The following is a 27,598-nucleotide window of genomic DNA, read 5'->3' as shown; positions in this document are numbered from 1 at the left end:
CCGTCATCGTCCTCAGCCAAATCCTGGCAGAAGGCACCAAAAATAACGAGTAACTGACAGAGTATAGCAATCTGTTTATCCTGCAAACACGTATCAACATGTTCGACTCTAAATAAACAAAATGGAGGCTAGTTCAATCGAGCTGAAAGTCCAACAGAACATATTCTACTGCCAATTTGACTTGAAACAGAGCTAATTGGGAAAAAGCTGTTAAGTGGTCACCTTTACAATGTCCTGAATTCCCCTAATCGACTCCAGTGTATCTCATAACGATAATAATGCCGTGGCTTACATACACAAGCATGACTATTTAACGTACAGTAGGAGTGAACTTCGCACTGGCGCGCGCATTTACTAATTTGTAGCCTAAAATGCCGGAAAACATGCATTCGGAAAACTTGAATATCTCCGAACATCGCAACTAGTAGCAGCTAATTTTTTGCTTATTACTAGTTAACAACCTGAATGTTGATTTTATGGTAGTGTCAGAGCGGAAATCTGTGAAAATCTTTTTCTACACACTATTGAAAATTGACAAAAATAACAAATTTTTTGTTCTAAAACACTTCGTCAGAACTGTCTTGTGAATTGTCCTTTAAAAGTATAGAATTTTAGGTAGCATGAATCAGAAAAGATCACTTCATAATCACTGTGTCAACGGAGCAACAGGACGCATCTTGCGCGTTTGCACGCGCGCGCGCGTGTGTGTGTGTGTGTGTTTGTGTGTGTGTGTGTTTGTGTGTGTGTGTGTTTGTGTGTGTGTGTGTTTGTGTGTGTGTGTGTTTGTGTGTGTGTGTGTTTGTGTGTGTGTGTGTTTGTGTGTGTGTGTGTGTGTGTTTGTGTGTGTGTGTGTGTGTGTTTGTGTGTGTGTGTGTGTTTGTGTGTGTGTGTGTTTGTGTGTGTGTGTGTGTTTGTGTGTGTGTGTGTGTGTGTGTGTGTGTGTTTGTGTGTGTGTGTGTGTTTGTGTGTGTGTGTGTGTTTGTGTGTGTGTGTGTGTGTGTGTGTGTGTGTGTGTGTGTGTGTGTGTGTGTGTGTGTGTGTGTGTGTGTGTGTGTGTGTGTGTGTGTGTGTGTGTGTGTGTGTGTGTGTGTGTGTGTGTGTGTGTGTGTGTGTGTGTGTGTGTGTGTGTGTGTGTGTGTGTGTGTGTGTGTGTGTGTGTGTGTGTGTGTGTGTGTGTGTGTGTGTGTGTGTGTGTGTGTGTGTGTGTGTGTGTGTGTGTGTGTGTGTGTGTGTGTGTGTGTGTGTGTGTGTGTGTGTGTGTGTGTGTGTGGAACGCTTTTAATGTCACTCACATTTCTCGGTGACTCTAAGATCGTTCTGCCAAAGACCGGCATTTTAAACATAATAATGATAATGTTGAGAAGAAAAATGATAGATAGTGTTTTGGACTTTTTGTACCACTCGAGTTGCAAAATGTGGTATAGTGAAGAAGTGGAGGATTCGTCAGCCCCGCCTGACACCGGTCCTCAACCGCGCGCCCGCTTTTAATTTTCAAACACAAACAACCACAAATGAACCGATAGGCAAGACAAATTTCGAATCATTAGTGGTTATCAACTTATCAGGGCAAATTTAATCTTTCATCCCCTTAGCATTCATGCACTGTACCACGATACAAAGTAAATTGTACGTAGCACAAGCTGGACGTTCGCGGTAGCCGACAGAAGCTTCAAAATATAGAGACTCGCCCACCTTCCAACCCTCGAGACCAAAGAGCTAGTGCAGTAAAGCTCTGTGCTTAAATGTCTCTCTAAGACTCGACCCCTTCCCATCGACAGACCCCGCGGCGGCGCATCAGAGCACAGGACAGCCACGGGGCTAGTGATATCCGGTAATCGCTCGATTAATCGAGTAATCGATTACAGCATGGAATAATCGAATAATTTCTAATCGAATAACGCCTAACACATAATCGAACTAATCGATTACAGTCGCATCGATTTCTGACACGAATACTGCTTTTTGAGGTTTATGCTTGCTGAACTCAAAATGACGTGAAGCCCACATGGTAATTTTAACGGAAAGCTTAAATTAAACTTGTCGCGACTTCGAAGCTATACACGTTCTCTTTTACCCTCATGGAACTGGCCATCAGCGATGTCAGATCTTCAGATTTTTGTGCATGCTTGTGAGTGTGAGAGAAGAATGCTTTAAGATCTTTCTGTTTCTCGCACTCTTTAAGAAATTCCTATCTTGCTTTTGCTTCATTCATAGACTAAACTTATCCAAGTGGCAGCACCATACTTTCGTATGTTGTACAGAACTGTTATCATTTTCCTGCTTCGGAAAAGTCGGGTATTTCCGGTTTCCGCAAACAAGTGGTACCAATTACAAGTAATAAACCCACTAGCAATAAAATTAGGTTACAAAGGGAATCAAAACAAAACACACAAAAACGTCAAACCAGAGTTGAGGTTAGGCACCGTGCAAAGGTTTATCTATGATATCTTTTATGTGCGAGAAAAAAAGAGAAAGAAATATTTCTGTTTGTGTTTTCACCGTTTTCAAGCAACTTTTGACGGTCTTGACAACTCGGCATAGAGATTCCGTGTAAAGGCCCAAACAGAATGCTGCATCAACGCACCCGTCAGTGTCAATTTGACAGTAAACCCATTGGAAAACTGTCAGAATAACGCAGGCGGATGCGCTGACGCAGCATTCTGTTTAACCCCCCCCCCTTCTCTATAACGAGATGCAGTGAACGTCAGCGACAGCATGTCCTGGGCTCAAAATTTGACAGCGGGCCCAAATCAGACTGTTCGCAGTTGAGTGAAACGCAGTGCTGACATGCTATCTCATTTCCGTACACACGAGATGTTGGCAGCGAAAACATGGTTGCCTGCCGATGGGGTGGTTTGGCCCTTAAGTGAAGTGCGAACAAACTTAAAACTCTCTTTGGCAAGGCAAACAGAGACTAATCGAATTCGCATGCGTGGGATTTCGATTTCGCATGAGAACGAAAAGGTTCAAATATCTCTTTTTACATTTGTCATCGTGAATCATTTTTAAAATATTAGTTCTGTTGGTTGGTCCCGCTGGTTTCCGGTTTCTGTGCTATTATTTGAAATAACTTATTTTTCATTCTCATAGTCACACGGGTACGCGTACATGTGGATGTGTTTTGCTTTTTGGTTGGAGATAGCCTATAGTTGATTTTTTGTTGAAGCTTGTTGATTTTGTTGAGTTGAAGCAAGCGAATCATTGCTGTATTTGATTTGAGCCAAAGCTTTTTTGAAAATTCATTTCGACAACTGCCGCATACTAAACTGCTTCTCAGTTTACAGATACAACTTGTTTTTACAGGACAGGTCAGTAATAACTAGAGCGAGGATACCATTTTCAAGCTTGAACGATACTTATAAGCTGTTGCTATCCAATGAAGCAGTAGCGCACGTAATACAAGACATAAGTAGGTCAGTGAAATTCTCCCACAACGGACTTTGTTGATTTAGAGTTCCAAATAATACACCCCCAAGTTGGTCGCACCAGCTTTGTTGGATGAGTTATCCAACATACAAATAAAAAGTTATTTTCATTGAAAATAATTTTACAAATAAAAACCAGGATTTCAATGAATTTTTATCTAAAAATACTGGAAACCTTCTGCCGTCAGCAATCCCAAATCTATCAACAGCAAGAGAGTTACAATGCAACGGTGTTCGATTTTTACTATGCTTTATCCTCCACCTATACTGCCGCTACTCACATAACAGTCCCATTTTCTATGGAGTTTCCTATATAAATGGGACTGTCATGCGAGTAGCGGCAGTATACCCAACGAGTAATCGAAGTTTCGTCGGTTACCCGATTAATCACAGACGATTAATCGTGTCGAATAACAATTGATAAAAAACTATTCGATTACTCGTTAATCGATTAACTGAGAAAATCGGACATCACTACACGGGGCCAGTGCAAAAATCCTACTGACTCTATCTAGCAGCACCGCCTAGCCGAGACTCGAACACACGACACGAATTGACCTAATTTTCCCATCTGCTACTTAAGCACTTCTGTTATAGAGTGGTCCTTCGGCATCCAACCGGATCTGGTATCCCGCTTACATCCCCTTACTAACCCTCAGCCCCAGACCGACTCAATCAATCCGACATTTTTCGGAGATATTTGTGACAGCTGTGATAAATAGGGATGAATCCCAGAAACATTTGTGGCATACCTAGCAACACTGGATGAGAGAAAATCGTTTTGGGCATTTCTAGCAACACGGGAGGCGAACGTACGAAATACTGTCAGAGAGGAGAAGTAAAAAACTTTTCCGCGTGCGCGCATATACGTTTTACTTTCTGAGTTAAATATAAGTAATATGAAGTCGAATCTTACGTTGAACGTTTAATTTCATTTCCGAACGCTACATTGGTGACCCGCGACGTCGCGAAATATAAAATTGGAAATAAGTTAGCTTGCGTTGCAAGCATTGGAAGCTGCACCTAACCTCAACATGGCGAATCCTAGCGAAAATCGCCGAACGGCTTCTGTTGCTGTAAAATTACCCGATTTCTGGAAAACTGATCTAGCTATGTGGTTTGCGCAAACCGAAGCGCAGTTCCACTTAGCAAAAATCGTGAGTGATGAGACCAAATTTTACCACATCGTAGCGAAAGTGGACCAATCCGTCATTTGTCACATCTCCGATTTGGTAACGACGCCTCCGGAACAGAATAAATACAAAGCAGTAAAGGAACGTTTAGATTCTCGCCTTGCTGTCTCCGCTCAAAACCGTCTCGAACAATTGCTAGGAACCCACGACCTGGACGACATGAGACCAACGCACCTTCTGGCAAAAATGAGAGATCTGTCAACAGATTTGGGTGTCGACGATAACTTGTTAAGAATGTTGTTCGTTAAGCGTCTTCCATCAAAAATTCAACCGATTTTAGCGTGCCATGAGGGGACAATTGAGAAGCTTGTAGAGATGGCAGATACGATCACCGATTGCTCCAACGGGCAGCTTTCTACAGCAGAAATAGTCCGCGACGAGCAAGTATCCAGCAACAATAGCAAGCTGGTCGAGCAGATCGAGCTTCTTACAACAGAAATTCGTCGGCTAAAAGCTCCCGGTCCTACACGAAGCAGATCTTTCTCACGAAACAGAAATGTTTCGCGCTCGCCATCACGGCCTGGTATATGCTGATATCATCGAAATTATGGTAACGACGCACAACAGTGCCGTGAACCGTGTTCTTGGAATTCAAAAAACTAACACCTTTCCCACCGTCGTCGGCGGAGGTGGCAAAGGTAACCGAAAGCCGCCGAATAATTATTTTTGATAAAACAAACAATACTCGCTTCTTAGTCGACACTGGATCAGATGTTTCAATATTACCGGCTAACAAGGAAAAATGTACGGAAGGTGTACAAAGACAGCAATTGCACGCTGCAAACGGCAGCCGCATTCGAACATATGGCACGAAATTACTTTCTACCGATCTTGGTTTAAGACGTCACTTTATCTGGAATTTTCTGATCGCCGAAGTGACAATGCCAATCATCGGGGCTGATTTTTTGGCTCATTTTGGGATTCTCGTTGACCTTAAAAATAAAAAACTAATCGATGAAAAAACAGGCTTAAACTCTCATGGGTGTGTAACAACTGCTCCGGTGCATGGCATCACGCTCGTTAATATCGATCATCCATGTCGTGACTTGCTGCAACAATATCGGGCAATCACTCTTCCCTCGACTTTGCGCTGCGTATCTCAGAGTGACGTTACCCACCACATTGTCACTCGTGGTCCACCGGTAGCATGCAAGGCACGACGAATGCACCCTGACAAAGTCAAGGCGGCTAAGGAGGAGTTCCGTTTCATGTGTGATCTGCAGACCATCAAGCAGCAGCTGGGCGAGCCCATTACACTGCGTGCCGGAAAAAAATGGACAGTGGCGTTTTTTCGGAGACTACCGGCGACTGAACCAGATTACTACACCCGACCGTTATCCGGTCCCTCACATTCATGACCTTTTAAATCTACTTTGCGGTAAGTCCGTCTTCACAACTCTCGATTTAGAACGAGCATACCAACAGGTTCCTGTGGAGGAAGCAGACATTCCAAAAACAGCGGTCATTACGCCCTTTGGTTTGTTCGAATTTACTCGTATGCAGTTTGGATTATGCAACGCAAGCCAAACATTCCAGCGTTACATGAACCGCATTTTCGGTGATTTAGATTTTGTTGTTGTCTTTATAGGTGACATATGTGTCGCTGGTTATTGGACTGGTTATTAACCTTGAAAAAAGTGTTTTCGCCCAGAAAGAAGTGGAATTTTTGGGTTACTTGGTCAACAGTGACGGAGTGGGACCTCTTCCAGCTCGTGTCAGAGCCGTATTAGAGTACACTAAGACAACCACAATGAAAGATTTGCGACGATTCCTAGCCCTTGTTAACGGCTACAAGCGTTTTATGCGTGACGCTTCGCACATCCAAGCTGAGCTCCAAAAGCTTATTAGTGGCAACAAAAAAACGATGTTCGGAAATTGAACTGGACGGATGCTGCTTTGTCAAGCTTCGAGCAAAGTAAAAAATCGTTAGCGGAAGCAGCTCTTTTACACTACCCTGACTCATCGAAACCTCTAGCTCTGAACATAGATGCCTCAGATATCGCAGCAGGAGCTGTACTGCAACAGCTGAACAACGGTATATAGGAACCCGTTGGATTTTATTCGGAAAAGTTTTCAAAATCGCAGCAAAAATACTTCACTTTTGGGCGAGAGCTGACCGCAATTAAAATGGCAGTGAAATATTTTCGGGTACTCGTTGAGGGACGCAGCTTTACCATATTCACGGATCATCGCCCATTAACTTATGCTCTGACAACAGAATCAAGCTCTCGGCTACCACATGAAGACCGCTACCTTCGGTTCATATCACAGTTTACTACAGATATTTGGCACGTTAGTGGAAAAGATAATTACATTGCTGATGCATTTTCTCGCGTTGAAAGTATGGCCGTAGTTTCTGTGGACTACGAAGCAATCGGACGGGAACAAAGATCTGACCGTGAGTTGAAACAGCTGATGGAATCACCATCCACCTCGTTAAGATTTGAAACCAAGCGAATAAGTAGTAGCGCCCAACAAATTTTTTGTGACACTTCTATCGGTAACGTTCGACCATTCGTCCCACAGTCCCATCGCATAAGTGTTATGAAAACCCTTCATGGTATTTCACATCCTGGAACACGAGCTACTAGGAAATTGATTTCAGAGCGATTCGTCTGGCCATCGATGAACAGAGACATAAATAAGTTCGTCAAACATTGCCTAAACTGCCAACCTTCAAAAGATCACCGTCACACCATATCTCCACTGGCTCAATTTGACCTTTCCAAGGTTCGATTTCAGCACGTACACATTGATTTGGTCGGACCCCTACCGCCGTCACAAGGTCATCGTTATTTATTGACTATGGTCGATCGTTTTACATGTTGGTCCGAAGCGGTCCCACTGGTGAATATGACAGCTACGTCAGTGGCTCAAGCACTTTGTTCAACGTGGATTGCCAGATTTGGGGTTCCGGAAAGCATAACTACTGACCAGGGAAGGCAATTTAAATCTGACCTGTTTAGAGAGTTGAGTCGCGTCCTGGGAATTCATCATATCCACACAACTGCTTACCACCCACAGGCCAACGGTCTTGTAGAACGTTTCTACCAAACGTTGAAAGCGTCGATTATGTGTGTAAATCCGCAGCATTGGTACAGCGAGCTTCCCATTATCCTACTGGGTCTCAGGTCAGCGTACAGAGATGATCAAACTTGGTGTTCGGACAATCGTTGCGTATTCCAGGGGAGTTCTTTCAGTCAACATCAGGAGATATTCGACGATCGACAACATCAAGCCACAGGCTCCTCGTTCTCCTGGAAATCGTTCTATATTTGTAAATGCCAACCTGAAAACCTGCACACATGTGTTCGTGCGAGTGGACTCGGTCAAGCGACCTTTGTAACATCCGTACGAAGGACCCTCTAAAATAATCCAGCGAGGCGAAAAGTTTATGGATATTTCAATTTCCGGTAAGCAGCAACGAATTTCAATCGACCGTATTAAACCGGCATTTGCCTGTAACTCGGACCTGGAAAGCTACCCACAAGATGATCAGCGCACTAAAGTTACGCAATCTGGCCATCGCGTTAGATTCCTTGCGTAACTGGAGGGGCCCTGTGGCATACCTAGCAACACTGGATGAGAGAAAATCGTTTTGGGCAATTCTAGCAACACGGGAGGCGAACGTACGAAATACTGTCAGAGAGGAGAAGTAAAAAACCTTTCCGCGTGGGCGCATATATGTTTTACTTTCTGAGTTAAATATAAGTAATATGAAGTCGAATCTTACGTTGAACGTTGAACGTTGAACGACCTCTAAGGTCCACATCATTTTTAGCACCGCAAAATTCACTTAAATGGTCGTAACTTTTTTATCTTCCAATATTTTTTCACCAAATTTGCGGGATTTCCCGAAAAAATTTTCTATTTTCATAATATCTATAGATAATGGCCATATGTCTTATGACCCCGGAGTTATTCCGGAGTTCCTTGGGGGACCGCGACATGCCTTTTTTAGATAAAGTTACCAAATATTTAAAATATGTTTGAAATCTGTTGATTTTTGGACATATATCATCGACTGTGGACATACAAGTTACTTTGCCGCTATTACGAGCCATGGCGCGCACGATCCGGATCCGGGGGGACACTATGAATCCGGAACCGGTTCCCATAAAGGGACATTTCAGCATCAGTAAAGTATGTCGTGTCGCATATCAAAAAACATCAGCATTCGACAAAATAGCGATTAGTGATCAGCTCATGTCTCTCAGAGGCTATATGACCGATTCCGGCCACGGGGAGAGTTTCTTTTCTGATTCAAGCACGAAACGGATTTCGTAGGAACTTGTACGGGACCTGGAATCGGCCAAATGGCCTCTGAGAGACATGAGACCTTAGAGGGGTTAATTTCATTTCCGAACGCTACACTTTCATCTATTAATTATCAGAGATCCCCTTACTGGACTTATTCTTAAACGGAATAAAAGCACTTTCTGAACAAAGTAACAATCACATTAGGTAAATTTTTACCCCGAGTCCCACTTGAAATAACAAAAGTATTTTGACATAGGGTGCTCCAATAGTTGTGGTAGTACCAATAATTGCGCTACTATTCATTATTAATGCATATTTTCGTCACCGTAGCATTTTAGATAAAATAATTACATTCATTATATAAAACAGGTTTTTAGAAGTATTGCTAGTTAGACTACACCATTAAAAATTAAAGCATTATTTGCTAAAATGCCAATTTTTCAAAATCTAACGCGCAGTTGGAGCGCACAACTATAGGCGCTCATCTATAGTTTTGCTACGATGTTTTTTCACTTAGCAACCTAGCAATGTATATGGAATAACACAATTAAAGGGACATCAAACTTAATTAAGGAAACATTAGCGCAACTGTTGGTACAATATAATTGAATCGGAAAATTCATTTTTTCTTTATAAAGCTTCTCGTACAACGAAAGCAATTGTCTTGCCTTGTGACAAATACCTTGTATTTGATAAATTTATATCCCACAAGCATTAATTGAAGCATATACCTCAATAAACAAGCAAAATGAAGTTATATTGTGCTTAGGGGCGCAACTAATGGATCATCTACCCCAGCGGTTCCCAAATGGGGGTTCGCCAAAACATTAGTTCACTGCAGAATAGTATAGGGAAATCCGACAGGGGGTACGCGAACCAAAAAAAGGTTGGGAACCACTGATCTACCCTATACCCACATTCAGAAGTAAACGTGACCGCTGTTCATTTACTGATTAGTTAAAAAGCCTTACACCACGACAAGGTTCAGTTGTATCATAGGGTATCTATGAATAAACAACTTCTAAAACTAAAATCCGAAATAAAGCCTTTATGTACAAAAATATATGATTTTGTTTTTGTTCAAATACATATGTGTCACACTGTAATGAAAAAGTAGTTTGTGGTAATCAAAGCTGGTATTTGCTTGAATGTCTCAAAATATTTACACAATGGCAAAAATGTCCCAAGCGCCAAATTTTTACTCTCGCATTGCAAAAGTTTTTCATCATAATATGGCTTGTCTACGGCTATATAACTACAAAAGTAGTTGTGAAAGCGGCATTCAAGCATTTCAAAGTTTAATATCAACGGATTTCTGACGGTTTATCAGTGCTCGACATTGATCTACAAATATTGAAATATCTTGCAGAGTTGCGGATATTTTTTTTGTGCGAGTTAATGGGCTGCAGCGTATTGCTGATTGGTTGTCGGCCAGACTCGCGAGTTAACCATGCAAAATAAGCCGGCCGAACTGACCTGAGTGGGTCAATTAAACGCCGTTCCTCGGACCAAGAGGACTTAAGTTGCCTGAATTAAGTTCGAGATTTATGTCGGTGAATTGTCATGTTTTTCATATCATCATATTCATGTCATGTCATCATATTCAGTCGTCTCCTTTTTTGTCCATGTCTGTCCCTCGTCCCTCGCTTTCTTGATTTTGTATATGCGCATTACTCTTTTAACCTTTCTACCGCGCATCATTCATTTCCCATATCGTGATGATTCTCAATGCCAAATTATCCAAAAAGTTTGTTAATTTATATATAAAAAATTTATAAGTTAATTTATATAATGCAAGATTTAACGTGGCCTGAAAGCCTCGTGACAAGCTTGAATTTATTGTACCTGAAAATAATAATTTTGGCACAATGAAGCGAGCTAATATAGTCCCTAAGTTGATAAACATTTCCTCCTATCAACGCTAATATGCAGAGATATAGCGCCCTACATGCTTACTACATAATCATCCATAATTTGTTATTTTTATTAAAAAATATTTTGCACATGCGAGATTTACGATGGCTCGAAAACCTCGTGACAAACTTAAATTTATTTTACCTGAAAATAAAAATCAGGCACAATGAAACGAGTCAATATAGCCCCTAAGTTGATAAGCATTTCCTCCTATCAACGCTAATATGCAGAGATATGGGGCCCTGCACGCTTAATATATGGCAGAGTTGCGGATAGTTGCAGCTAAAACCTGTGCGATCTTGTAAAGGACACATTAAATAATGATTCTATGTACATTTTAGCTTGGAAGTCGGTGGAACATTTTTTAAAACAGTAATCAAAGATTGAATTCTGTTTTATTGAAGGTCTATGTCGTTTCTATGTGGCGATTATGTAGGAGTGAGGCCAACATGAATTCCAACAATAAACAAAATTTATTCTAACCTTGTTATTCTACTTTTTAAAATTTTTGATTACAGGGACTACGAAACTTTTACGAGCGTGATGAACAACCTTCAACAATGAAATCAAAATTTGTATTCAAAATCCACTCTGCAACAAGACAGTTTGAACGCTTGTAATAGTAGTTGTGGTGCTTTCCCAAACAAACTAATGCTTGTTTTTGATTACATAGCAGAAGGCATCTTTAAATAATTTTAAATACTTAGTATACCCGATTAAAAAAAGTGAAAAACTACAAGGTATACAGCCCTAAGGGTTGTACGAAAGGGTGACGTAGGACTATATCAGATCATTAGATCAAAGACTAATATAAACACCATTTCTGGCATACTTATGTTTATAAGAATCTGTTAGTGCCATTGTTTAATTGAGTTTTAAAAGAGAAAAGCGAAATATTCAAATTCAATTCTTTATTGAATGCAATGGTCGCTTTGAAAATACGTGGACGGGGATTCATAAGTGCAAGGCCTGCAACCAATGAGACATAGAAATTTCTTTCAAAAATCACTTGAGTGAATCTTAAAGGTTGAAATGGTAATGAATGACTAGCCCACAGATTATTGTATTGAATATGATTATGGGTAGTTTGAAATGTTTCAATAATCTTACTTTAACTCGCTTGTGGCCTTTAAAAGGGCCATTGGTTACATATAACATTAAAGCCAAAGCACGTTCATCGCAAATATGACGAGCCATTCGAATGTCCTTCTGTTTTGATAAGAATGGCAACAGGCACGAAAGTTAGCTGTGTTGATTCACCATCTTTTGCTCCGAGAAGATTTTACTAATTTATTTTCACAGCTTACCGCTTGTTACATAGCAGAAAATATGGCTCAACCGCAAAAATTTCTGTTTTATTTGTATGAGAGTCTTTATGCTCAAACCATCATAAAATAAATTCATGCCTACAATAATTCCCCCATGCCAAATTTGGTTCCATTTGCTTGATTGGTTCTCCAGTTGAGGAAATTTGTGTTTCATTTGTATAGAAGCCCCCCTTTTAGAAGGGGAAGGGGTCTCAGTACGCCATAGAAAAAAATCTTACCTCCAAAAACCCCCACATGCCAAATTTGGTTCCTTTGGCTTGATTAGTTCTCTAGATATGAAGAAATTTGTATATTATTTGTATGGGACCCCCCTCCTAATGAGGGGAGGGGTCTCAATTCACCATAGAAAAAATTCTTGCTTCTGAAACCATCACATGCCAAATTTGGTTCCATTTGCTTGATTAGTTCTAAAGTTATGAAGAAATTCGTATTTTATTTGTATGGGAGCTCCCCCTTTTAGAAGAGGAAAGGATCTCAGTACACCATAGAAAAAAATCCTACCTTCTGAAGCCTCCACATGCCAAATTTGGTTTAATTTGCTTGATTAGTTCTCGAGTTTTGAGGAAATTTTTTTTTCATTTGTATAAAAGCCCCCCCTCTTACGCCCTCCTTAAAATTGGTCTCTAACTCCTTTCTACCCATAAAATTGCTGGTTATTTTATCTATACAACGACACATAAATTGTTCAATTTCGTACAGTAGTTTAGTAGTTATTAGCATTTGAAATCTTTCATTCAAACGTTACACTTTTATTTTCGTTTTCACAAAGTGCTACCCAGTCCCAGTATAGTAAACAAAGACGTAGTCCTACGTCAAAACGATTTTTGTCTATGGCTCAACGCATTGTGCGCTAGCTTGAATGTAAATTATGGATTAACATGAAGGTAAAACGTAGTTCTACCTCAAAGGAAAAAAATAGAATTACCTTGATTATCAGCAATGTTTCTATAAACTAACAATGCTATACTATCTTCAGTTAGCGATTCCCACAAACCGTCACTGGCAATAATTAAGAAATCCTCTTTGCCGTTCAAATCAATACATGATGTATCAGGATCACTCGATACATATGGCTTGTATGGTGCATCACCTAAAATAGAAAATAGAAATATATAAGTTCATAATACATAAGTTCACATATTGTATCAAATCAATTGAAATTAACCGTAAATTTTGCGATAATTTTTCCCAACATAATACACCAGATCCCGGAGTCAAGTGAGTGATTCAAGCGAAATTGATCATAATGCTTTCTGGCTGAGTTGATCAAATGTATGCAGTTAAAACTATGTACTCCATATATTCTAATGCAACCGGAGTAGATATGTTGTCAATGAAATTCTTAAAAGCTATTTGTCCTCTTTTAATTGAACCTATTGTGATATCGCCCGGGCGTTTGCTGAAAGGTACCCCGGGGCAAGTGGGACCTTAAAAATGCATAGTTAGGGTTTATTTGACTGTGTAATCTGTACGTATGATTATTTCGAAATTCTTTCAGCACAGAAACTCTTCAGTGGTACCATTTTGAAGGTTTTATTACGAAAAAGCCCTATAAATTTACATGAAATAAATCTGGAGGATAATTTTTAAAATCATGGCGATAGGTCCCACTTGCTTTATTTACCAGGGCAAGTGGGACCTATAGTCAAATTTGATTAAAAAGCATAAAATAACAGAAAATTGTGTATGTTAATATACAGCAACGTTAAAGCATTGCAAAAAGCAATTAAAGACAATGTATCTACGAATGGTTCATCCAAAATCAGATCGCAACGGGCGACTTTATAATTAATATAAAACACAGATCGTAAGCAATTATGCTGTATTGCATTATTATATTGAAATGTAGGTAGTTGAATATTACTGTTTCCAATTCTTGAGAAACGTAATTTATGATTAACCTTTGTTTAATAGCTTGAAAATACGATTATGATCTGTTTGTTCTATCAAACTCAAATCCAATACGGTAGAGTAACACATAAGAGCTACAGTTACGCTATAATAACCACAACACTTTATTGTTTCAATTCCAGTTGCAGATTTGCTTAATTATACCTATTAACTTTGCCTTTCCAGTTTCAAATAACATCGTTTAGGTGTAACCAAAATGTGACCAAACTTTTTGTTCCCTCAAAAACAGTACTAATGGACATGTTTTTTAGGTCAGCCTGGTTTAGTCTTTTTCGGTTTTATTTGAAAGCTTTACTGATATAAATATTATGTAACTTAAGTGAAAATGTTCGGTAGTACAGCTAAAAAATGTATTAATACAGTAAATATTGTGCTGAAACACTTTATTTCTAATAGGTCCCAATTGCCCCGGGTACTCTGAATTGCACCCCTTATTTCGACCCATATATTTAATGCCGTTTGCCAAGTTATACAACTAGTTTTCGGGTGTAACGTTATATTTACCTATTGTCAGAAAAACATGTACTTTTACGAAAGCCTGTGGCCAAAATGTCATTTATAGAAAGGTGCGTCAAACTTACAACGCAAATTGAAAATAACGCTCAAATTTAAAGTCTAATTTTGGTGTTTGGAACGCCAATTATAAATGATCTATAATTTTAATGCATGCCTTTGAGTTGTATCTTTCATTTCTAGAAAGGTTCGGTTGGAGAAAATGAGGTTGAAGAGAGTTATGAGCTCCGTTCCCACTTACCCCGTATTCCCACTTGCCCCGGGGTACCTTAGTAGAAAGGCAAAACAGAACAATCACACATTTCGGCGGCAATTAGAATTTAGTTGGTGGTGTCAATGATTGTGTTCTCAGAAAGTTTTGAATGTATATTGCATATCATTAAACATCAACCGCATAGACGGTACTAGGCGCTGCCAAAAGCTTTTACAAAAAATAAACTGACTGTTCGGTACTGATAATTGAAAAATCAACGTTTCTACATGTTTCCAACGGATATTTAGCAACAAATTTCAAGATCTTGGAAAAATCGCCACCTTCAACCAACGCTCCGGTACAGTTTGCATCTTAACTAAATGACACAAACTGCAATCCTCGGCCGCAACATCCACCAGAATGACTAACTGACTTTCGGATTTTCACAGAACGTCTGTTTTGCTAAAGTCCAGAAGTCAATCATTCCATCAAATGCCAAACCTCTCAAAAAAGTGCAAAGCCCAAAACACATCTTGAGCACAATTGAAATCCACAACCTATGTCACTCAGTTAGAAAGCCTCCTAATTGGCGTCAACACTAGCCTAACAAGCCTGTCGTGGTATGTTCAAGCCTCGACTAACAAGGAAATATCACTATCGGTCACAGGCTTAGAGCTTAACCATATACACCATAGTGTAGTCCTGTCGATCCAGAACATCACTGCACTGCTCGTGCACTGGTGTAGCCTATGGAACTTTTTTGAGTAAACTTAACTTGAAATTTGTATGGCAATGTGACTCAATGGAGGCGCATAGTACTTTGTGAATACCCTACGCCTTCAAGTAACAGAACAAAAACAAAATGATATTGATTGAAAAAGGATGATTTTATCAAGCAACTAGCTGACCCGGCAAACTTCGTACTGCCACCAATTGTATTAAAAGACGTAAATTGTTAATGGCGGATGTATTCAAAGTATAGGTTACGTTTTGTACTTGTTTTGAAAAGTTTTCACAAAACGTCTGTTTTCTACAATCGTTTAGCAATTAGTTAGAAACCCAACTAACGTTTAACAAATGCTGTATATGTAATTGCTTATTAATATAACATTGGCTATATAACGGTTGAATAATCTACTATTCAAATAAAATGTTTGTTGGGAATAGCAATCTTTACGAAATCGTAACATTTATTGCCAAATATCCGTTAAAAACTTGTGAAAAATGTCGATTTTTCAATTCGCAGTACTCAACAGTTGTGCTGGGTGTCAATTTATTTTTTGGAAAAGTAAACTCGATGGCGTCTAATTTCGTTTTCTGCGGTTAACTAACGATATGCAATATATATTCAAAACTTATTGAGAACAGAATCATTGCGCCATCAACTATATTTTCATTTCCGCCCTCAAACGCTTTCTTTTTGCCTTTGTGCATTCGCCCATTATTAGGTTGAAATTTTGCAAGTTGTTTTTTACGCAAATTATTGGTTAAACATATAATTTTTTGACATTTTCGATCACATTTTCTCTATCGTAATCAGAGCTTTGTTTTGATATACGCTTTGCTTTAAACAGTTTTTTGGTTTTCTTTATTCCTTTGGTATTTCATGGGTTTTTGTGCACTTTTAAGAAGTCCAATTAGAAGTGAAAAAGACAAAAAATTATTAACAATATTGAAATACGATTTATTCTAACGGGTTACCATCATCGTAAAACTTTTTTACTGCCAATTTATTCCGGCCAATATTCCTTTCCAATAAAAAATTTTATTTCCATTTTTTTAGTACATAAAATATATTGTTCACTTGACAGTCAGATAAGCTATCTGACTGTCAAGTGAACAATATATTTTATGTACTAAAAAAATGGAAATAAAATTTTACGTATATTTTATTCAGTTAATTTAGTGTGTAAAACATTTGTAAACATGCATTAGATACGCACCTAACGCAGAAAGTTTCCAGTTTAGGTTAGTTTCAATAATTTGATAAACGAGGTGAAAGAATTAGCTTTAGGCAGTTAGGCTATTTGATAAACTGAACCCGTAACACATACAACGTTTATTATTTTCTAATCTTGCAAGTTCATAAAATCGTTTATTAGCAAGAAAAAGAATATAATCATTTTGACAATCAACTACAGTGAACGGAATTTAGGTGTTATCTAAAGCCATCGAATTTGGTTTTACAACAAACAAATTGACAGCCGGCTAACTGTTGAGTCCTAAGAACAGAAAAATTAACATTTTCCACATATTTCCAATGAATATTCGGCACTAATCATTAGGATTTTGGAAAGATTAACATTTCTAACTAATGGTTTACCACTGTCATAACGAACAGATGTTCTGTGAAAATTCGACACAATTCACCATTCAATCAAAGTTACCTTCATCAACGTGTTTGTTTGCCCAGCAACGTCGCGACGCTGCTTCATATTCAATGCGGGTCGGCTGATTTGCACCGATAATAATCATAGCAATCTAAAACAATGTCTATACAATGGATGGCGGGAAAAGTAAAATATCGTTTTTACACTATTTTCCAGCTTTTCGTGTGAAATTTTATGACTTTTTTTTACGTATAAACCTGACGCAGACCAAAACACAACAACTGAAAAAAATCAGAGGGGTTGTGTATAAGACACGACCGCATATTCAACGTAGGACTACGCAAAGTTAATGTAAAGGTGCGTTTAGAATAGGCAATTTTGGCTACGTTGGGAATGCGATATGTTGCTAGTTTTTGCTCAATGTTGCTTCTGCCGCCACCTGCATATTTGTGGTACGTCGCCATAGTTACTTGGAAACATCAGCAACAGTTAGGAACAATTGCATGCCACTGGTTGCCAATCTAGAGACACCTTACTAAAAACACTTATGAGAAAATTGATTGCTAATGGAAATCATAATACTCTTCATTGACAGTTATGATGGTTCTGAAAAGAACCATTTTGAAATTGACTGGCTACTTTGTGCTGTAGAGAAAAAGCTTAGTGTTAGCATTACAAAAGCATTACATTACATTACATATTGCAGAACTTCGCATCGTGTAAATTATAAGCACATGGCACATGCTAAACCGTTATTTAGAGCAGCGTGGGGTCGAAATCAGACATCATGATAATGCTGATAATTTAAGTTTTCTGTTTGACACTGTGAATTAAGTGTGAAGTAATATATGGTATAATCATAAATGACATAGATGTAAGAAAAAGACATCTGATTTCCAGTGGCAGTGGCAACATTATCGAGTTGATGTCGCTTGTCCGAATATTTTAACTGGATTGTTTAAAGGGTTCAAGGGAAGAAATCACATTTTCACAATTATTTAAAAAATTAATTTTGCTAATCAGAAACTTACTAGCCGTTAAAATCAGGTACATGGTGTCATCTCCTTACCGGTTGGTAAGGAAAAGCTCCTGGCATAATAATATCCTGGCGCAAGGATATCTGCCTGTCTGAGAACCGCATCGGTTGAAATATCTGCTGAATGTGCGTGCGTTTAGACTCTGTACATTCAGGCTCAGCAGTACAGCAAAATGGCTTACGTTAGATGTAAATTCTAGTTCAGTACCTAAAGTAACCAATTTGTGGTTTTCCAGGCGCCTAAGTTCCGTCCGTAATTCCTGGATTCTCGGTGATGCATTTCCCTTGGCATGGTAAAACTTAAATATGCCTCTGTTATTCGTCAAGTACAATCCTTTTTTTTTCCATGTGTGGACTCATTACTGCGACCAGTATAGTTGATCTATTGTAATATCGCCCGGGTGTTTGCTGTATGACCTGCACTGCATTTCTTTTTGCTATAATCGCTATTGAATGAGCGATATGCTTATTTTTTAAATTGTATGCGTGCTTGCGTGTATTGGGGTTTTACCCTTCCTTCAATGCTTGATCTACTTTACCCACTTATTCCTCGCTGCCAGCACTATCCCATATTATAGCCGTCCCTGGCGAGGACTCATTCGTACCTCTGACCCAGTACACTTAACTATAGGAGGGACATTTGCACTGTCAAGAGGCTTCAGAGGGTTAAATATAGAATTCAGCACGAAGGAAGGGTAAATGGAGGGGCCTGAGAATAAACCCATGCTAAAGTCACTTGACATCGAATGGCTTGATTCTAGTAAGATTCGAACCCACGACCACTCGCTTGTCAAAGCAGACTCGGTAACCTTGCGGCTACGGAGCCCCCCAAGTACAATCCTTCAATCGATGTAACTCTTGACATTCCCGCGTATACTAACTGCTGTTCCTGTCCCTTGCCGTACGCGATTTCAGAAAATGTGCCGCCTTGACTCTTGTGTACAGTAAGAGCATTCGCACCTACTAAAGAAAATTGTATACGATTGCACTTAATGCTACTACTTAGCTTAATATTTGCAGATCGCTTTTCAATCAGTGTCCAATCGGGCTGAAGAACGTCATGCTTAGAGTACACAGCGGGCCGCGATTTGATCCGCAAGACCTTTCCAATGGAGTCGTTTTCAAATTTGAGTAATGATATTAGAGCACAGGTTGCGAGTATTTCACATATTAATATTTTGAACCTACATTATTTTTTATAATATTCTATCCGGCAAGTTGAAAGCCGTACTCTACGTGCGCCGGAGCGGTCACCTCACGCAACACTTTAACGTTGGAGGGACCAGCTATTTCGTGCGATGCACCATCTAACGATGTATTGCCCACTTCAGAATACATTGAATCACTACGATTTCCTTTTCTTCTCAAATAGTAGAATTTACAGTGCTCTGCCACCGTAAATGCTGGCCTCTTGCTGGTCCAGTTAATAATGCCTGCTCACGGACTCGCTTGCGGTATTTACGCATATATTTTGCTTGAAGCAATTGAGACATTGTAGATTCAGATGCACAAAATCACTCACTTTTCACTTAAATTGGTTGTATGTTATTAATAACAATTTCATATGGTAACTATGGCGACGATTGAACGAATACTGTAGACACATTCCAGCGTTACGAGACACCATGAGCAACCGTTTTTTCGAAGCAAATTTGTTCATATTTTACCAACAGTCTGACGAATATCTTTCAAAATAGGTGTTTTGAGATGCTATTTAGTAGTACTTTCTCAATACAAGGACGAAATATTTATTATAATAAGCATCATTGAATAGTGGCAGAATACTTTTCTTTACGGGACACCATCGCAGAAAATGCGTATTCTGAACATGATTCAAACATTTGCAAAACTCTGCTCTGTTTCAAGTTTTTCAAAGTCGACATGTTCCGAAAATTTTTAGCTGAAGGCTGCCTGAAACTCAAAATGTAAAAGTATATTCAGGTTTTTGTTTAGTTTTTAAGATATAATAAAAATCATTTCGTTACGGGACACCATGCGCTGTTGGCCAAACGGTATTCTGCAAATGGTGTCCCGTAGCGAAAAAAGTAAACTGCATTATATGATTTATTTTCTCTAGATTTCTGTTCAGGCCGTCATATTTTGTATATCTGGTCTATATTCACTATATTTTGTAACAATAGTGTACTGATTTGGTGTGTTATAGTCTGGTAATAAGACATACGTAACGAAGTAAATGTAAGATAAAGTTCACTTCCAGGTAAAGAGAAATACCCATGTGAGAACTATACTGAAGTATTATAATAAAATGCTTGCCTAATCTTAGGGTTTGGACACATTAGTAGGGTATTGTCGTTATCGTCGGGCCACTGTTACGGTCGGGCCATCACGATTTTACAGTTTTAGAACTCTATGATACAACCATTGTAAAACTCCTTACTGTGATAGCTAAATTTTCACAATATGTGAGTTTCAATCTTGTATTCAAAACACCCGTACTGAATTCAGTGACTAAATCTTACAAAAAAAGTTTTCCAGGCGCAATGAACTTTTCTTCAAGAAATGATTCATGAAATACAATTATCGAGATAAATTTAGAAAATGTATGAAGTGTGGTGTACTGCACACAAAGACTATAGAAAAATCCCCTCCAGTGAGGTGTTTGGGAAGGCTAAGGTGAAATACTAGATAAGCGCTATTTGTAAAGGTCGGGCCACTTGAGTAGTCATGGTTGGGCCACCATAATTTTAAGCGCAGAAGTTAATCGCTAGAGAATGTCAGTCACGTAAAATGTCATGAAATGAAGCAAAATTAATACGATAAAAACCTAGATTTTTGTTGTTTTTTTTTTTCATTGTAGTTGAACACTTCGGAAAAGGCGATCGTAGCAATATTGATTTTACAAGATCGCCAAAATTTCGCAAAAATGCAATTAAAAATAAGGTATTTGTACCTATATGAGCCGTTGTTTACGGAATTCACTCTTTTCACGTCTCTATATAGAATTTCAATACGTATGTCTTAGATTTTTTGCGGTGGCCCAACCTGTACAACATGGCCCGACTATGACAACATTTTTTGTCTTCACGTAAATGCCTATCACTTTTTTATTTTTCAAGCAATCAGTTTAAAACTTTCCGGAAATATACTTTATTCTTAGACCTTTGCACGATGTATTTAGATTTCCAAAATTCCTTTTGAAACGAAAGTTATGGGACGAATTCCAAAACGTGGCCCAACCACGACGACACTCCCCTAATTAAAATGTAGGGGCTGTGCATTAATTATGTAACGGGTTTTTCCCATTGTTGACTAATCGCCCCCTCCCCCTATGTAAGATTTCGCATGATTTTGGCCAATATAACAAAATTCAAAAATCTTATTTGAAAAAATTTAAAACGGCAAATAAGGTTCGTCTTGATGCGAAAGGTATGCTTTATTTGCGCTGCATGCCAAAATGGTATTAAATAGCAAATATTCGATAATTAGGTATTTAGTTTTACTTCAGACGTATCAGTTAACGTATCATAACGCATAAATTTAAAAGTTTTTAAGCAACTCTACTATTTCATGCAACATTAACAACTCATGTTGCGAACTATAAACTATAACATAAGTTGCTATAAAAGACTAATTTTGCCTATTCTTTAAAATAACTTTGTTGATAACTTGCAAATTATTCTACAGTCATAAAACATTTATATAAAATATAAAAAAATAAAACAGTTGAAAAGGGTCATGAAAACTTTCAAAAAAGAAACGCTAAAAAAAGTAGCTGAAAATGATGCCGTTCGAAGTACGACACTTACTATGCATCTTGCAAGCTAAAAAATGTTCTCTGGGCTAGGCTTTCTTGCTAGTGTGCTAAAAAAGCTGACTAAACAACTTTCAGAAACGGAATTCCAAATTTTTAGTCTATTCAAGTATTTTAATGATAAAGTATTGAAGTAAGTCGAAAACGGCGTTAGGTATAAATGTCTTTAAGACTTAACCCTTCTTCTTTATCGAGAGAGTTTCTTTCTTTTTCATTAACTTTTTTTGTTTTCGGGAACAGCGGGCCTCAGGTCCCTATCTCACTGACGTGGCTGCTACCTTAAGGTGGGAGAAAGCCACTCTGTCCCCTTCACTGTTAGCCTACATCAACCGAGATTGCGTACCCCAGCCGGCAACACGTGGACGTAGGGGTAAAAGTTAGTAAACAGAGGTTATGGAATGCACATGTTGACCCTTTGCCTGGAGTCACCCTTTGTCGAGAGACTCTGCAGCTAGTTATTAGAGTACAAAACAATTAGGTTGATTTGTCTATTTTGGATAGGCTTTACGCGTACTTTATTTTGGTCACTTCTATTTGATTTTGCCGTAAATGTCTAAAATAACGTATGCGCAACGTCTGCTCAAAATAGCTAAATCACTCTACGGGGCTTGTACAACGATCCTACTGACTTTGGCAGCACCATCCAGTCGAGATTCGAACATACGACGACTGGTATCATACCTCGTTAGGTATTACTCATCAGGCATCACACCTTTTCTTGCGGTGTCCAACTTTCATATAATGTGTCCGTTTTTCTGTACAATGTCTAAAAAATATGATTACTAGGTAATGTTTTTGATGTTAAAGTATAAGTTTTGAACAAAATTTAGTAGTAGTATGGCTATATCAAACAGAGATACTTGTGTAGATATTGAATTTTAATCTTGAGTTGCCCGTCTATAACCGCACATTCCCTAATATTACAATATATAATTATATTCTAATCATATTTATACATACTTATAGTAAATACATATTTACTTGCATTTGGTCATCAAAATAATAGGTTTGTTATCGTCGATAAAGATTAGTTGAAACATGATGTGATAAGTGCTTTTTCATTCAATTACTTTTTGCGTTAAACAAAACGTTACGGGACACCAGTTTGAAGCACGTATTTTATTTTACGTAGAAATGCTTATCAAAAGTCAAGCACAGCGCGATTTTGATTGTACATATATGATTAAAGAAAATCCATAGTTTCAAAAAATTCGAAATTATAATCTCTGGTATATGGAAATAAACGCAAAATTTTCGTTACGGGACACCATTATAAAAGTATCTGTTTTTAAAGGCCGCTTATCTGGAAAATGCTTTCATTTTTTAAAAAACTCTGTATGAACAAAATGTTACCCTAGTAATGAAACATGTTTTGACGATATACAGTTTTAAATTATTTTGGCTTAAAACTATTGACAAAGAATTAATTGCAGCCTTGCCTAAATGATGAAAAAATCTATATTGTTAACCTCCCACTTGCAAGGTGCATTTTAGCATGAATTGTCAATAAACAATATGACAATTCAGGATTTTTGTAAGCTTTATAGTATGTTTGAACATACTACATACAAATATTTTTAATATTACTACTTTCAAAATTTGCTCTCATGGGATAGATGCGCTTGGAATGTGTCTGTAGGGAATTTGAAAAAATTGTTCAACTTTACGTGGTAATTCCAGAAGTTACATACAAAATACAATCTTCTAATAAAAACTATACAAAAGGCTGATATTTTGTGATTCGAATGGTATGCAAACCATAAAAATATATTCAGAATTGGCTGAGCTATAAGCGTTCAAAATCTATCACTTTGTCGTGTCGCGGTCATTTTTGCTTCTCCAACGTGCCACCCTATTAAAGTAAGACGTAGTCCTACGTCAAAAGAACCATGCAATTGCGTCAAGTTGTTCTTGAGTTTATCCCTTACAAACAAACAAACCAACTTGGTTTTATTATATAGATAAGCGTTTCTAAAATCACTTTTTTGTCCACCTGGAAGTGTTATTACACTTGTCTCCTACTAATAATTTGTTAATTGCGTTACGAGTTATTCGTTTACACGATGAAATTTTCTCTCTATTTAACTAGCTACTGTGGCATAATTGGACAAACTTCTCTGTGGGCAAACTTTCAACCATGTTTACAAAACGTTTGCTGCTAAATAACCGAATAAAGCTTTCTTCTTTATCTTTTCTTTGTTACGTATCATGTTGTATAAAACAACACGAAACCAACTTTATAATAATTTTCATGTGCTAAACTTCGTTTTGTGTTGTATTAATTATTTTCCCCATTGTCAGATAGGCCTATTGCTATGAACGGTTTTCGGTGTTCCCACGAATAGTCCTTCGAGTTAAGTAAATGTCGAACCAAGCTGAACTTGGCTAAAAAATCATTGTAGCCCGACGATGGTCCCGTTTGCTGTATAATTTGTCCTTCGCAACGGTACTTGGAGAAACATTCTGCTACAAAGAGGTCGTGATTGAGCTCGTAGACTAATATGGTTGAGAAGCCATGGGCAATTGGCCCTCGCCATCAGGATATCAGCTACAATGATTGCTCGGAACAGATCTCCTAGTTGCTAGGGTGTCGTGGGGGCTTCGTATCTTGGTAGCTGGAGCGGGTGCTTCCATGGCAGTCGACGGAGGGCGAATCGAATGAATCTGCGTTGTATTTTCTCTAACCGATCAACGCCGTTGAGATAATGGGAATTCCAGACCGCCGAGCAATATTCCAGCGTCGAATGGACAGGCAATACAACTTCTTCGAGCAATGTATATCAGTGAAGCTATTCGCAGTTCTCATGATTAGGTCAAGAACGCGGGATGCTTTAGCAATGATGTAGCTGACGTGCTGCTTGTAGGTGAGCTGTGAGTCAAGGAGAACTCCGAAGTCCTAGAGGCAGGACTCTCTTTTAATCAGTTTACCGCCTGGACCCTACATCAGTGTTTCCCAAATGGGGGTTCGTGAACTCCCGTGATACGCCAAAAATTTAGTTTGCTGCAGAATAGTATAGGGAACTCCGCCAGCGGGTTCGCGAACCTAATAAGGTTGGGAACCGTTGCCCTAGATGATAGTTGAAAAGGATTTGTCGTTTTTTCCTGGAGAACGACACAACTGAACACTTGTTAATTCTATTTTCGTTACACCATCTAGAAAAGCTAGTTGCTGTTGCAGGAACACGGCGTCTTCTACTTTATTGATCGCGAGACAGATCTTAAGATCAAAGAAAGCCTGGGTCCTCGTAGCAGAGAGTTTAAATCGTTGAAATATAGCACGAATATGAGCATTGTGGAATACTGGATGTAACAATAAACTCGCAGGATATTGATTCTCCGATTTTAACATCTAGATATTGATCAGTCAAGTAGGTCTTCAGCCAGCCAGACCAGTAGGGTGCCGCCAAGTCCCATCCTGTCGAGTTTGGCAATCGAAATTTCATGATTTAACTTATCAAAAGTCCTCTGGTCGGTGTAGATTGCATCCGTTTGGAAACGCCTTGACATCCGTAGCATAAGTAGGTAGCAAATGGAAGGAGATTCGTCGTAATTGGGGAAAGAGAGTCTTGTACGAATTTTTGCTTTTTGAGACGTTTTAATTGTGAGCTACACTACTGCTACAATGATGTGCTCGAACATCGGGATAGAAAGATGTTGTAAAACGTGAGCTTCCTAGTTTAAATTGCGGCGATAAACTCCGATTTATTACAAATACAACTCATGCTTTAAGTCAGAGATTATTTAAATTAATATTCCTGCCAGTCAAATCTAGATTATTAACCCTAATGCCAATTGCCGTTGTTGCTCTTTCTCTTTCTTACGATAGTGATTGCAGTATGTCGCAATTTGATCACAGTTCTGTGCAGTCGTACTTTCCAATTGCGGAGTCCCGTTTAGCGGAAAGTGCGGTATAACATAACATGGAAAGTGTGGCGTATCGAGTAGAACAGTTTAATAACACTTCTAGATGGACAAAAAACTAATTTTGGAAAAGTAAATATCATTTTGTTTTTGTTCTGTTACTTGAGGGTGTAGGATATTCACAAAGTACCATGCGCCTCCATTGAGTCACATTGCCATACAAATTTCAAGTTAAGTTTACTCAAAAAAGTTCCATAGGCTACACCTATACGAGCAGTGCAGTGATGTTCTGGATCGACAAAACTACACTATGGTGTATATGGTTAAACTCTAAGCCTGTGACCGATAGTGATGTTTCCTTGTAAGAGGGGTTGTAAAAGTCAACAAGATCGTAGCATTAACCCCGCAATTATCCTGTACTTTAACAGTTGACTGCGAAAACTGTCGGACAAAAAACAGCAAGTCAAGTTGCAAATGCGAAATGTAGTACCAAGGCTTAGCTTTTTCCACTTTTTTTACCGAAAACGCACCTAATTCTGCGTATGGTGCCTAATTCGGTGCACCCCACATTTCAATCAAAACTTTCAAATTCCTACAAATTTTTATCTTAATTAACACATCTAGGAAAATATGTGTACGTAGAGCTACTGATTCAAGAATGCTATGACTTTTTAAGAAAATATGTTTACGGTATTTAGTACAATTTGTGGCTGTAGGAAGTTTGCCGGGCCCAGCTAGTTTATGATAAAGCAAAACAATCTTCAGCAAAAATATTTCTCTTTTATGTGCAAAATGTTTTTAAGAACATCACATGAGCTATCTGTTGAAATAAACATGTTACAAGAAAAAATGTGATTTGAGGAGTCGTTTATAAACAAAGGTATATTCCTGAAAATGGGTGAAAGGTAGAAGTTTGACATATTCAGAAAAGATACTTGAAATCTTTAATTAAATATTAACCAAAAAGGTGAAAAAAAATTACTCAAAAAGTTATTACTTAAATTGTTGTTAAGGTAACACCTAAATGTTGGGCGTCCCCTTCAAAAGATGCATCATTTTTCCATTCAAAAAGTTGCCGAAGACTACATTGAGCTGAGACATGTCGTTATAACCGCAAATATTTTTGTCCTGGAATTTTTATTTTTTGGTCCATAGTGCGATGGTTCCATCAAGGTTGTTTAACATGAATGGAGAGCGCTGACGAAAGCAGAGCAGAATTACAGTCAGCTAGACCGTAAGGGTTTGGCTATTATCTTCGCAGTGACGAAATTTCACAAGATGATTTTTGGTCGGCATTTCCGTCTACAACCCGATATTGCACCACTGCTCCGGATCTTTGGTTCCAAAAAGGGCATACCGGTTTACACTGCAAACCGGTTACAACTTACATTTTACTCTCAATCTGCTCCTTTACGACTTCGACATAGAATACATCTCAACCGATAAATTTGGCAACACCGACGGGCTGTTCCGTTTGATCAACCACCATGTTAAACCGAAGAGGATTACATAATCGTCTGTATCAATCTCGAACAAGATATCAGGTCAGTAGTCACCGATACGATTAATATTTTACCTCTCAGTTCTAGAGTTGTGGCTCAGAGCACTCAAGCTGATCCATTGCTTCGTCAAGTTATGTCAAAGATGGTTGGCCTATATCCAAGATCGTTGGGGCAGGTATCAAACGTTTTCAAGCAAGGAAAGAATCGATTACCGTGGTAGACGGATGCATCCTGTTTGCTGAGCCACTTGTAATTCCGGAACAGCATCAGAAACAATGTTTGAATCAGCTCCACCGAGGCCATTCTGGTGTACAGCGTATGAAAGCAATCACCAGAAGTTACGTGTGTTGGCCCTCTGTT

General features: G+C 38.6%; 1 protein-coding gene across 1 annotated transcript in view; it reads right to left on the bottom strand.

The window, feature by feature from the left end:
• LOC128743811 (serine-rich adhesin for platelets-like) overlaps nucleotides 1–27,598 on the bottom strand; it is a 202,740-nt gene that overhangs the window by 140,728 nt on the left and 34,414 nt on the right. The window contains exon 7 of the mRNA XM_053840484.1: nucleotides 13,046–13,210. Within this exon, the coding sequence (XP_053696459.1) occupies nucleotides 13,046–13,210 (165 nt within the window). The remainder of the gene's footprint in view (nucleotides 1–13,045; nucleotides 13,211–27,598) is intronic.

Source organism: Sabethes cyaneus, chromosome 3 (assembly GCF_943734655.1).
Source record: "Sabethes cyaneus chromosome 3, idSabCyanKW18_F2, whole genome shotgun sequence".
NCBI lineage: Eukaryota > Metazoa > Arthropoda > Insecta > Diptera > Culicidae > Sabethes > Sabethes cyaneus.
The sequence above is the reverse complement of the archived record's forward strand: the minus strand, read 5'-3'. Positions and strand labels throughout refer to the sequence as shown.